Source organism: Mobula hypostoma, chromosome 26 (assembly GCF_963921235.1).
Source record: "Mobula hypostoma chromosome 26, sMobHyp1.1, whole genome shotgun sequence".
Taxonomy (NCBI): Eukaryota; Metazoa; Chordata; class Chondrichthyes; order Myliobatiformes; family Myliobatidae; genus Mobula; species Mobula hypostoma.
Window position 1 is genome coordinate 34237039 of NC_086122.1, and position 14124 is coordinate 34251162.

At 41.8% G+C, this 14124-nt stretch overlaps 1 protein-coding gene across 9 annotated transcripts in view; it reads left to right on the top strand.

Moving 5' to 3' along the window:
- LOC134338178 (ribosomal protein S6 kinase 2 alpha) overlaps positions 1–14124 on the top strand; it is a 255579-nt gene that overhangs the window by 159074 nt on the left and 82381 nt on the right. The window contains exon 1 of one of the 9 annotated variants that reach the window (XM_063033803.1): positions 13422–13644. The exons of 7 other annotated variants lie outside the window; for them this stretch is intronic. In XM_063033803.1, the coding sequence (XP_062889873.1) occupies positions 13537–13644 (108 nt within the window). In that variant the 5' untranslated portion in view covers positions 13422–13536. Of the gene's footprint in view, positions 1–13421; positions 13653–14124 lie in introns of those variants that run through there. One more of the 9 variants, XM_063033806.1, reaches the window with a different exon arrangement.

The window sequence follows — 14124 nt, forward strand, 5'->3', positions numbered from 1 at the left end:
GTCCTTGAGCAAAGCACTTAATCACACATTGCTCTGCGACGACACCGGTGCCAAGCTGTATGGGTCCTAATGCCCTTCCCTTGGACAACATTGGTGTCGTGGAGAGGGGAGACTTGCAGCATGGGCAACTGCCGGTCTTCCATACAACCTTGCCCAGGCCTGCGCCCTGGAGAGTGAAGACTTTCCAGGCGCAGATCCATGGTCTGGCAAGACTAACGGATGCCTTTACTTTAGTAGTTTTTTTAAAAGAACAGCTTTTCTTGCTTGTGTGCTTTACATGATGGTCAGCTTCCTCCAGAAAGATGAAATTTATTGAGCTAGGATCCTCCAAAAACTGTGTGTGTGTGTGTGTGTGTGTGTTTTTTTTTTGCCCTCCCTGGCCACATGCACAGGCTGAACCAGACATCTGGTAAAGTGGTTCGATACTGAGCTTCATATTCTGTCAATTAGAAGGACAACTTTTATACCTGTTGAAGAGTCTGTGACGGAGAGCACTCGGTAAGCGGACTCCTTTCACACGCACAAGCATTGCCTTGTCATTCTGCTGCTGTGCTGAGTGCGTACACTTCACTGTCTTCCGCCATTGTTCTCATAATGAGTCCTAGACCGAGCCGATACGCTCGGGTTGGTTTCATGTTGCCTTTCTCGTCATATACAGGGGAATTTTCCATTTCTTTAGTAATGGGATGTGTGTATGTTTGCATAAAGTATTTAAGGTAGTTACTTCTGTTTATTTTGTAATATGATTGTAACCACATTGTGGGTGCAAGGTATTCAAATTCATGTGTTAACATTAAGTTAACTTGGTGGTAATTATAGACGGTATGTCTGGGTGCCTAATATACAGGGCTTATTGCCCTCAGTATGAGAGAGATGGGGGCTGCCAGGAGTTCACACTCCGAGGACTTTCGGTCAAGATGTCGCCTGTGCACAACACTCGTTCGGTCGACATCTTCTGGATAGATCATGGAACCATATATTTCACTTCTTTTACATGTGTTTTTCATCTGGAGCTGTTGAAGCCTGTGATTTGCTGTTTGGAGATTGTTTGGGTGTTTCAGCACTCTGCAGTCTCTGGGAGGCAGTTAGTGGGAGCCTCACGGCGGGCAGGCTACAAGCCCATGTTCAACTACAGAGAGGGAAAGATCTGCTGGAGAGTGTTGGCCAGGCTTTCTGCGTTTTGAATGTGGACTTGGTCTGCAGACTTTTTCCCATCTTACAGTTTTTTATATTCTGTGTTTTTTCACCCGAACTTTCTTGTCCTTTCCTTGCAGGGAGGGGGATGTGGGGGGGTCAGTGTGCCTGCTTTGTTCATTATTTTGTGTGGGAGAAGGGATTTGGGGTTGATGTGTGTAAGATGATGAGAGGCATTGATCATGTGTATAGTCAGAGGCTTTTTCCCAGGGCTGAAATGGCTAACATGAGAGGGCACAGTCTTAAGGTGCTTGGAAGTAGGTACAGAGGAGATGTCAGGGGTAAATTTTTTATGCAGAGAGTGTTGAGTGCGTGGAATGGACTGCTGGCAGCGGTGGTGAAGGTGGATAAGATAGGGTCTTTTAAGAGCCTCTTAGATAGGTACATGGAGCTTAGAAAAATAAAGGCTTATGGGTAACCCTAGGTAAATTCTAAAGTAAGTACATGTTCAGCACAGCATTGTGGGCTGAAGGGCCTGTATTGTGCTGTAGGTTTTTTGTGTTTCTATGTGCCCGTTCTGTTTTTTGTTCATTTTTTGTGCGGGAAGGGTGAATTTTGGGGATTGATGACTGTGCTGCCTTTCTTTAATTTCTTGGTTTCGTGGCTACTTGGAGAAGAAGAACTTCAAGTTGTGTACTTAGAAAATAAATGAACCTTTGAACACTGGACTGTACAGAGCGATTGTGTTTTCCTGTAGATATATTTTTGTAAATGTTGCCAGTTTTCCTTTTGTTATTTTCACTAATTTTTGTTCAGTTTGTTTTTTTGACACACTTAATGATCACCTCGCACTAAAGCGGTAAGCGACTCCAGTCAATTTTTTCCCTTGGTCATAACCCACAAACCAAACAGATTCCTTCCATACTTTGGAAGCTGCATTTCATTGCTTTAATTTCTTTGCTAGCCTGCCATGTTCTAGTATTTATTTAACCAGTTTACACCTAACTATCAAACACATCTCCTTGTGCTCATCATGATAGTCCCTCAAGCTTTGGGAATGGATAACAAAACTGTAAGAATTCTTGTTACTTGGACTTTACGATATTATAAATTCTGTTTATCCTTCCTGTAATTCCTACATTCCTCCGAATATGGCTTTCCCTCTGAGATTGATCTCTCTGAGTATCTTTGCTGCCAATCCACTATTTTGAACATTGCCTTATACTGCATGCATTCCTTGCTAAACCTCTCGTTTTCCTATAAAAAGTACTTAAAACTCAATTATTAGTTGAGAAAATGTTCAACCATGCCATTTGATGGCTTATTACTTGGCGGAGTGTTTAATTCCTATCATGCCTTTGGTTAGACACTTTGGTACAATTTTAAAATATTAATGGAAAATTCAGATTGAAGTTTAGGTGACAGTGTTTGTGTTTTATGCGACATTGGACAGAAATCAGTTTCATTGTTTATGGATTTTTATTGTTTTTCTGTGTTTGACTCATAATCTTCCATCAGAGCTTTGAATGTATTACTGATGGTTTGACTGTTCCTGTTTTAAAATGAGATCTTGCTTTGTACTTCAGTGGTAACAGAGAAATGTGATGGAGATACTGTTATGGCGTTATTTATTTTTATGTCACGTAATTATGATATTTGCATGCAAAAGGTTTAAATCAAGGAGATGAATCTTAAACTGTTCCTTGAACTTCAGCTGCATATTTGATTGACTTAATGGAATATTAGTTAAGTTTTGACATCTCTAAGCACGTTTGGATGTTGTTTGCTGTTTCTTCTAACCAGGCTGAATTTTAGCCTGATTAATATTATGCTGCATACTTTAACTTTTACCTCTTTCAGTACCATAGGCTACAAAATTAATTTTTATAATTATAAATTTACTTTTTTATTAGATTCCATCTTCTTCAGCCTTTTACCTGTCTCACCCACTTGGTTTCACCTATCATCTTCTAGCTGGTGTCCTTTGCCTTCCCCCAACTTTTTATTCTGGTGTCTACCTCCCTCCTTTCCGGTCCTAAAGAAAAGGTCTCGTCCGAAATGTCATCTGTGTATTTATTTCCATTGACGCTGCCTGACCTGCTGAGTTCCTCTGGCATTTTGTGTCTGTTGCTTTGGATTTCCAACATCTGCAGACTTTCTCATGTTTATAAAATTATTTGTTTTATATTATTATTTTCAATTAAGTTATTCGGTGTGAATAGAGCAAGGAGGTATTATGACAAGTGGGATTATCTGGAGTTCGTTTTCAGTTGTGTTAATGACATAATCAAAAGAAGGAACTGAGACAAAAGTCTGACTAATGAATGGAGAGCTGAGATGAATTGAAAGTAGTGAAATGGCTGGCTTTAAATGAAGTAATTTAGAAACAAGATGGATTTGCCTCGAAGTTTTTTAAACTGAGGTTGATTGTAATTGATTGAAGGTTCAAGATTGTGTAAGAGAAATTCCTAACCTTTTAGCCAACTAATCTGTTCCAGATAGTGACTGTGACTGCCTTTGTGCTTGGGGATTAGATGTGGCAAACTTTAAATGTGTCCTGGAAAGTTTTCTGAAGTAATAGCCCTGCACTCAACTTCCTGTTAAAGAATGAGTTTGGACAAGTGTTTGATATGTTAGGGAGGGAGCACTTCAGAACAAGTGACCATTATTTATTTCAAGAAAGTCATGGAAAAAGCTAGTACTGGTACTAAATTTGCGAATGGCTAATTTGAAAGCATTGGACAGTACCTCTGTATAGTTGATTGCAGACATCCCACCCTGCAAAAACTCATTTCAGGGAGGTAGCACCATCAATTTGCGGGAGACTCCTGGAACTTCTGGGAGAGGTGGGATGTCTGCAATAGAGTAGCTCCTCAGCAGCTAGCCAGCTAGTTTAAATAATGTTAGCTATGCTAAAGAACGAATGACACCTGTTAAACTTACCTCAACATGTCTTTTACAGTCTTAATCCACCATGGGCAATAGAAAAGTCACTGTTGCAAACAGTGCAGCGAGCAACACTGTCATTATTTTTTACCCCTATTAGGCAGGGGTACACTTTATTGTCGTCTGGGGTGACGTACATTTTATATTTTCTTGTTTTGGAACACTCTGCCACTCTTGACTTTTTTTGGAACTCTCTCGCTCCTGGTCGCTCTCACTCGCGCTCACTCTCTCGTGCTTGCTTTCTTTCTCTTGTTCTCTCACGTGCTCTCTCTCGCTTTCTTGCTCTTGCTCTCGCTCTTTCTCTCGTGGTCGCTCTCACGTGTGCTCACTCTCTTGCGCTTGCTTTCTTGCTCTTGCGCTTGCTCTCTCTCGCGTGCTCGCTCACGCTGGCTCTCAAAAAAATCTATTTCCGGGACATTGTATCTAATTTGCGGGCATCAGGGAGCCACTATTAATATGTGGGAGACTGCTGGAACTTCCGCGAGAGGTGGGATGTCTGTGATTGAGAAAGGCTGTCTGCAGATATAGGGATGTTTGGCTTCTGAAAGTGAGATGGAAGGAGTATGGAACCAGTGTTTTCCTTTCAGAGTGCAGGGCAAATTGGGAAAATTAGAAAATCTTGACTGAATCAAGGAAGACACACAGAATGCTGGAAGATCTCAACAGGTCAGGCAACATCTATGGAAATGAATAGATAGTTTACGTTTCGGGCCGAGACCCTTCTTCAGGACTGAGAGTGAAGGGGGGAAAATGCCAGAATAAAGAGGTGAATGTTGTGTTCTTTATATGTACCGTGGGTTACAAAGAACAAACCATATTCTGGAAGAATTAAAACTGGAACTTTTAATTGCAACAGCAAACAGCAACCACATTTTTAACATACAAGTTTCTAGATCATTTTGTCATTTCTGCCCATGCTCCGAACTCTGTCCAATCGCGTTCTTACACGTGACACATGATATCACCACGTCTTTCTTTCCTTAAAAAGAAAAACAATTAGCAACATCGATCAGAACAAATACATAATTTAACATGTCTCTATCAGTCTCTCTGGGGGTTTACGAACACGAGCAGACCTTCTAAGTGGTTCACACGGTTCTCGTGGTTCGTTGTTATTTTCATGTGTTGTCTGGTCTGCATCAGTTAACTGAAACTCTGAAGTTGGCTCTTTCTTGAGGTCTTTGAGAAGAAATCACAACTCATTCATTAACTGTGTAATCTCTTTTTTATGCTGAGACTTCATCATTTCAATAACATTTTTCAATTCCTTCACTTGTGCTTTCACCTCTTCAGTTAGATCCTGAATCTTGTCACTCTTTGGCTTCAGATCTGTATTGTACTGTACCGGCAAGTTTGGCCTCTGTCCACTGTATTCTGACTCTGTATCACTGTCCAGGACTAAGGCTCTTTTTACCAAATTTAGTCCCTCACAGGCAGACAAGCCCAGTATTGACTGTACATTTTTTGGCACTACCACAAATGAAAGTATGTGCTCAATATTTTTGTGTGATACTTTTGCCACACATGTTCCTTTAACTGGAATGTCTGCACCTGAATACCCAGTCACTTTTATATTTGTCTGATGTAACTTTGGTCTTGGCTTTAATGCATTAAACTCAGATTCTGTAAGAACATTTACTTGTGCTCCAGTATCAAATTTAATCACTTGCAATAGCATAGTCCAGTCATTCTTACTTTGTTTGTTTTCACAAAGCACATCTATATAAAACTCCTCACGTTCATTTTCAAGCACTGCTTTTACGTGTTTTATTTCCTTTCTACTTCTGCAACAGCGTGAAAAATGATTACTCTTGCCGCAGGTGTTGCACACTTTCCAATATACTGGACTCTTTTTTTAGATGATGTTGCCGCCCACAGCGATCACAAAGTTTTTTTTCTTTCAGATGGCGTCTTGCTCTCTGTCGGTTTCATTGTTGCTGCATTATTTTTTCTAATATGTTTGCGCATTAGAGTCCATGCAGCTGTTCTATATAAAAAGGTCTTTAGCCTGTGACATCATGGTCTCAGAAGCTTTGCAGAGTGCCATAGCTTTTTCCAAATTCAAATCTTGTTCTGACGGTCGTTCTCTCAGACCATTATCCAGAATGCCACAAACAATTCTGTCTTTAATGAGAGAGTCTGTAAGCTTTGCAAACTCGCATCTTTTACTGTGGTTTCTCAGCTCTGTAACAAATTGATTAATCGTTTGACCAGGTCTGTGCCGTCATTTGAAAAAATTGGAGTGCTCATACGTCACATTACATTTAGGTATACAAAATGCGTCAGGTTTGTCGATTATCACTTTTAGATTCATATTATCTCCATTTTCAAAAGTAAAATGGTTATATGCCTCAATTGCATCATGGAGTAGAATTGCAGCTTTTGTTTTTTCTGTTTTATTATCTGCTCAGTTCGCTGATAAATAAATTTCAAAACGCTGTTTAAATCTTTTCCAGTTTTCAGCACGTTTCCAGTCAGCTGAAGCATTAATGGGGGTTGCAAAACTTCCTTTTTTAAAACTGTTAGCAAACAATGAAAAAGTTCGCGCTCTTTTTTTTCTGATTATCTCCGCTTCTCCTGTGTTAGCAAAACGTATTACTCTTCCAGACCGACTTCTGACACCATGTTGTGTTCTTTATACGTACCGTGGGTTACTAAGAACAAACCATATTCTGGAAGAATTAAAACTAGAACTTTTATTTACAACAGCAACAGCAACCACGTTTTTAACATACAAGTTTCTAGATCATTCTGTCATTTCTGCGCATGCTCCGAACTCTGTCCAATCACGTTCTTACACGTGACATCGCCACAGTGAGGACAGGGGAAAGATGCTAGCTGATATGTTAGGCTAAATGGGTGGAAAAGGTCAAGGGCTGGAGAAGAAGGAATCTGAAAGGAGAGGAGAGTGGACCATAGGAGGAAGGGGACCCAGGGGGAAGTAATAAGCAGATGAGAAAGAGATAAAAGGTTAGAATGGGAAATCGAGGAAGAGGGAGGTGAAATTTGTTTACCAGAAGGAAAATCTATATTCATGCCAGTAGTTTGGAGGCTACCTGGATGGAATATAAGGTGTTGCTCCTCCACCTTGAGGGCAGCCTCATCTTGGTACCAGTGAATGTCCTGGACCAACATGTCGGAATGGGAATTGGAATTAAAATGTTTGGTCACTAGGAAGTCCTGCTTGTGGTGGATGGTGCAGAGGTGCTTGATGAAGCGGTCCCCCAATTTACAATGGGTCTCACCAAAGTAGAGGAGGCTGCATTGGGAGCAGCAGGTGCAATAGACAACCCTAGCAGCTGAAGTGTTGCCTCACCTGGAAGGACATATTGATGTGGGATAGAAGTGTATCGGTTCTGAACATCCATGGTGAAGATGAGGCAGTCAGGGCCATGGAACTGAAAATTACTGAAGAGACCAAGGGGAATGGAAGTGTTGCGGATGTAGGTGGGAAGGGACTGAACCAATGGGGATAGAATGGAATTGTTACATGAGGACACGAGTTCAGTGGGGTAGGAGCAGGCAGAGACAATAGGCCTACCCGGACAGTCTGAGTTTATGGATCTTGGATAGGAGGTAGAAGCAAGCAGTGTGGGGTAAGGGAACTGAGTTTGGTGGCAGTGGATGGGAGTTTCTGGAGTGGGGGGTCTGTTCAGGAAAAGAGGTAAATATCATATATAGGCAGCAGGGATCAACTGAATGCCTTGTATCAGGAATGTAGGAGTGTTCTTGAGGGGAAAAAAGGACTGGAAGGCCATGAGGTATCTCTGCAGATATGATGGAGCTTGGGAAGTGGGTAGGATCTTAAATGAATACTTCTTGTCTTTATTTACTAATGAAAATTGGAGCAAACCAGTGAATTCTGGGGAGGAAGCAGTGATACCCTGGAGTATTATCGATATGTACTTACCTTTTCTCAACTCATGCAAGTAACAGTGTATGTTTTCATTTACCCTAGGTTGCAACTTATTTACAAAACAAATTTGTTAAAACAGCTGTACCCGCTTCTGGAGTTAACCTGGAATACTTTTGAAAATGTTTACGCACGTGTTCTGCATAGTCATTAGCACCGTTGTCTTCTGATGGACACTTGTATTTATGCTACAGTGCAGGGGAAAGATTTTCTCAGAGCTCCTACAAGACCAGTTTGGTTTTATCTCAGAAAAGGAGTGCTGGCATTGGAGAGGGTCCAGAGGAAGTTCACAAGAATGATTCCAGAAACAAAAGGGTTAATACACGAGCGTTTTCTGGCTCTGGATCTATACTCACAGGAGTCTTGAAGAATGAGGGAGGATCTCACTGAAATCTATCGAATATCACTGGACTGGATGCGGAGAGGATGTTTCCTATAGTGGCTGGGACCAGAGGGCGCATCCCCAGAATAGTGTGATGGCCATTTGGAGAAGAGATGAGAAGGAATTCCTTTAGCCAAAGGGCAGTGAATCTGTGGAATTCATTGCCAAGGATGGATTTTGGAGGCCAAGTCATTGGGTATATTTGAAGTGGAGGCTGATGGGTTCTTGATCAGTCAGGGCGTCAAAGGTTATGTGCAGAAGAAAGGAGGATAGGGTTGAGAGGGTTAAATTGGCCACAGTAGAATGATTGGTGGAGTAGACAATAAGCTGAATGGCCTAATTCTGTTCCTTTGTCTTACTGAGGAGGAGGTAGTGATGTTTTGAAGCACAAATCCCCAGAGCCTGATCAGGTATATTTTAGAATGTGATTGGAAGCAAGTGATGAGATTGCTAGGCCCTGGAAGAGGATTGACCAGGGCAGGGCAAAGGATATTGTCCATGTGTGACTTGAGCAAAAACTTTGACAAAATACCACATGGTAAGTTGGTCTGGAAGGTTAGAACAAGTGAATCAAAGGTGAGTTAGCCAATTGTATACAAAATTGGCTTGGTGCTAAAGAGTCGAAGGGCAGAAGCAGGGATAGGTTGTTCAGGCTGGAGGTCTGTGACTGGTGGAGTGCTCAGCTGTGAGTACTGGTTCAGCTATGTTAATGATTTGAATGAAAATGCAGGCGACATAATTAGTAGGTTTGCAGATGACACCAAAAGTAGTGGTGTAATTGATTGTTAAGGAGGGTGTTTAAGAGTACAACAGGGTCTAGAGTAGGGGTTCCCAACCTCGGGTCCATGAAGCTCTTCCTGAATCATTGAGTGTGTGCCTTCCGGCTTCAGTACCTCCTTCCTGATGGTAGCAATGAGAACAAGGCATGACCTGGGTGATGGGGATCCTTAATGATGGACGCTGCCTTTTTGAGAAGTCCTGGATGCTATGGAGGCTAGTGTTCATGATGGAGCTGACTAAGTTCACAACTCTTTGCAGCTTTGATCCTGTGCAGTAGCCCTCCGCCACCCCCCCCCCCCCGCCATACCCGATGGTGATGCGGCCAGTTAGAATGCTCTCCACGGTACATCTGTAGAAATTTTCGAGTGTTTTTGGTGACAAACTAAATCTTCTCAGCTAATGAAATATAGCTGCTGTCGTGCCTTCTTTATAGCTCATCGATATGTTGGGTCCAGATTGGATGCACAGAGACAGTGACACTCAGAAATTTGAAATTGCTCACTCTATCCAATTCTCCCTCTATGAGGAGTGGTGTGTATTCCCTCGTCTTACCCTTTCTGAAGTCCACAGTCAGCTCCTCGGTCTTACTGACATTGAGAAAAAGGTTGTTGCTGTGACACCACCCAACCAGCTGATCTATCTCGCTCCTGTATGCCCTTTCATCACCATCTGAAATTCTGCCCACAGTAGTTATATTATCAACAAATTTATAGATACCATTTGAGCTATGCCTAGCCACACGGTCGTGGGTGTCAAGCGAGCAGAGCACTGGGCTAAATACACACCCGAGGTGCACCAGTGTTGATTGTCAGTGAGGTGGAGGTGTTATTTCCAATCTGCACAGATTGTGGTCTACCGGTTAAGAAGTGGAGGATCCAGTTGCAGAGGGAGGTACAGAGACCCGGGTTCTGGAGCCTTTCGGTAAGAACTGTAGGAATGTTTGTATTAAATGCAGAGCTGGAGTCAAGAAACAGCATCCTGACATGAATATTTGTATTGTCCAGGTGATCCAAGACCACGTAAAGAGCCAATGAGACCTCACCATTGCTTTATAAAGCCTCAACGTTACATTCTTGCTTTTATATTCTAGTCCTCTTGAAATAAATGCTAACATCAATATGCAATGGGATGTGTAGGCAGGTGGGATTAGAGTAAATGGGAATGATGGTTGGCAGTGATGTGGTGGTCTGATGAACCAGTTTCAATGCCGAATAGCTCTGACCTTCTGTTTTGAGGTCCTTTTCACTCTGTAGCAAATGCTCTGAGCTTTAAGTTTAAAAGAAGACTAAATTTCCTTTTATATGGTATTTTAAATTTTGTCCCCCTGATTTACAAACCATGTGTTGATGGCAACTTACTGCCCTTTGCGCTGTTGGCATTTAGGGCACCAATGAAGATCCTACATGTAGCTCCCTGGTAAGCCTCAGGCTCGCTCAACTCGCTTTCGTCTAGCGGGAGCAGCCTTCAGCCCCGCCAAACTGGGTAATCAAGTTTGTGTGGATGCTGTGTGATGTACCCCACCCAGCCAAATAACAGACAATGCACCATATCCAATTAAATGATTACAATTTATAGATGTTACTGGAACTATGTAATTAATAGAGATAAAATATAAAAGGAAAATAAAAGGCGCCAAACTTATCAAAGTTCAACCATTTCGTGCACAACAGTTGGAGCTCAATTAATGGAGTCTTCTCTCCACCGTTCGATCCCCTCCGACCCCCTCAACCCGCCGCCTGGGACCAACCATGGTGGTTGACCAGACACTCCACACGAGTCTGTCTTCGTCTCCTCTCCTCGCCGAAGACCCTGGGCCTCGGACTCCCGCTCAGGGTCGGTCCCACCGCCCAGGGTCACAGCATCCCGTCTCCTGTCTCTGTCCCCATTGCGCCTTCTCCCCCAAAGCCCGCGAAAAAATAGCTTGCAGACACACAAGAAAGAATAACATCATCCCAATTGGTTAGCAAATGAATGCAATGCTGTTATCAGTAATATAACCCAAACAAGCGCAGAGAGAGAGAGAGAGAACTCCTTACATCGCAGTTATTATTACAGAAAAGCCATTTTATTCTAACATAACAAAGAAGCCATTTTGATTAGCCTCAGCAGTAACATGAAAGAAGACATCTCTGTCTGTCCATACCGTTGCACACAGATGTAGAAGGATTCTTCATTGCTGTTTCCATAACAATTTTATTTTACCAGTCAGGGTTGTTGGCCCTCAGCTGCACCCCCAAACCAGGAGGACCGGTGGACCTCTGTCAGTCTTTGACCTGTTTGGTGTGGGTGACCCTACCAAGAGCCAGAACATAAAGCCCTGACTCCAGACAAGGTGCTGGTCCTCTGGGGGCTGGGGGGGTGATGACAACGTAGGATTGTTAATCTTGGCATGTTAGTTTGCAAACTAGCTGATGCTCAAGTTAGAAAAAAATTACAGAAATTGGGTTGTGGTTTCTGCAAGTGATTGTTTATGAGACATTGCTTACCACAGGATTGGCTGATACAGTTGCTATTGGTTCAAAGTCACGAGGAAATAAAATGAAAAATGCTTTACTTAACATCTCTTAAAAACCTGTGACGCAATTGTTTTGTTTGAAGGACCCCCCGCCCCACCAGAGTGATGAGCCTTGTTATTGGGTTTGAGATGAGAAGGGAAGAATTTTTTTTTAAAGTAATTGACACGGTGTTGGAAATAGTTAGTATTACACGGCATTTGAAATTCTGGAGGTTATTTTGTGCATTGCCAGTTTCAAATATTTAAGTAGCAAATATGCGGAAGGTATTTTTGGGTTACCTGCAGTATGTAGTTAAAGTATGTACAGGTATTTCTACCTTTATCGTGGTATTGCATTGTACTGCTGCCACTAAGTTAACAAATTTTACAACATATGCTGGTGATATCAAATCAGATTCTGATTTTATATACAACCTTGAGATTTGTCCCCTTATAGCTGGTGACAAAGCAAAGAAACCCTATAGAACCCATTTTTACAAAAAAAGACAGTCAAACACCCAATATGCAAGGATAAAACAGATCGTGCAAACAACTGATGTTCAGGACAGAGTAATGCCAAGTAATATAAAATTGTAATTTTTATTTCACATGAAGCTAATTCTAATCTTGGTAAAATATACATCCAGAAACTCCGGTTAAATCCGTACTTTTACGTTGCTTTTGCCTCTGCTGAGAGATTCGACCTGGCTTGAAAACCAACATCTTTTGACAATATCATGTATTGTGGTGATATGATGGCTGGTTCTTCGCTTGCGAAGATCAGGAGGGAAAAAGAGCCTTCAGGAGTGACAGCACGGTTGTTGGTGACTGTAGAGGTACCCCTTCTCCATCGCTGTAGGACTTTTTTTTGTCTTCCCACCTGCACTGCGAGGGTTTATAATGAGGATCAGTAATTCAACTCTGTAGGCTGGGGGATGTTCCACAACGGCACAGCGAGCTGCGGCGACCACGGTGACCGCAAGGCTGTAGGTTGAGTATCGTGGGAGCAGTTATAGGACCACTGATTCCAGACAGATAACCTCTGAAGAGTATTGATAATGACTGAGGTCACCTATCTTGTAAAGACACTGCCCAGAAGAAGGCAATGGCAAACCACTTCTGTGGAAAAATTTGCCAGGAACTATCCTGGTCTTAAGACCATGATTGCTCACATATATGACACAGCACATATTGACGATGAAAACTATTAAGCACTGCAACAAACAAGTTTAGAACGGGCATGTGAAACTTTGAGATCAATGACTTGTACTTGGAATAATCCTGATAGTGGAATGTCAATGGAGAATTATAATTTTTACTCCAAACAAACTTGCTAGTTGTTTGAAACAGAGATGAAGGAAATACTTGGAACATCAAATATTGTAATCATGATGGCTCGCAGCAAAGACTTATTAAAAAGATGGAGAGGTTCTGATTACCTTTAGAATTGAAGAACAAAGGTTAAAAAGAAAATCTTCCTGTTTTGCTTTTATGCAGCTGCTGTAAGGATGTTGTATAAATAGGAAGCCTGCGGTCTTTATTTCTGTTGCAAATACTCAGGTGTTCAATTTCTTTCAGGGTAGCAGCAAGTTATCTTGTGCATTTGCTCTTCACTGATGACTGTAAAAGGCTTTGTGCATGTTGTAAAATGTGCAAATTCAGTGCAGTTTAAAATCTGCTTTCTGCCTGGCCAATAGACTCTCTTGAATCTGTGATGTTATCTGAATCTGGGGTTGCTGTACAGACTGTTTCCTTCCTGTGCCAAGAGATAGTTAGATGTTTCATTTCAATTTCTCCTGAAGCTGTAACATCTTTTAAGTTCTTTAAGCGTGTGTGTTTTTGTGTGTCTATTATGCTGTTTGTCCCGATGGGCTAAATGGCAAAATTATGGAAAAGGAACCAAAAAGGTTCAGTCTCTTCAAAATCTTTTTAATTAATCGGCGCAAGAAGGGCCGGCATGGGATGTGCAAAGGTGACTCATCGAGCTGTGCTCAGGTACTTGTGTGAGTATTTGTGAATTGATTACAATTGATTAAATTCAATGCAAAGTTTGACGTTGCGGTGTTCAGTGAGCTTGTCCATTAGTCTGCAGACGTTTTCTCACCAGTCGATGAAATGTCTGCAAGTTAATTGCCAAGCTTGGCGAGAACTGCAACCTCAGACGCCTCAACCCGAGCTACCAACATTCACCACTGTCCTAGGTGCAAAGCTATTAGAGTGGAGTGTTTCACAGATGTGAATGCAAAGTGATTTTTACTTTTTGGAATGGTACAGGCACACCGTATCTGCTGAGGTTGAAGAACCAGGAAAGTTGCGCTTGAAGCTCTATTTATTGCTTATTTATTTATTATTACTATTTATTTTTGTATTTGTATTTATTGATTAGTTGTCTTCTGCACTCTTGTTAAAAGCTCAAGTTGGGTGGTCTTTCATTGATTCTGTTACGGTTATTATTCGAAAAACTTACTGAGTACG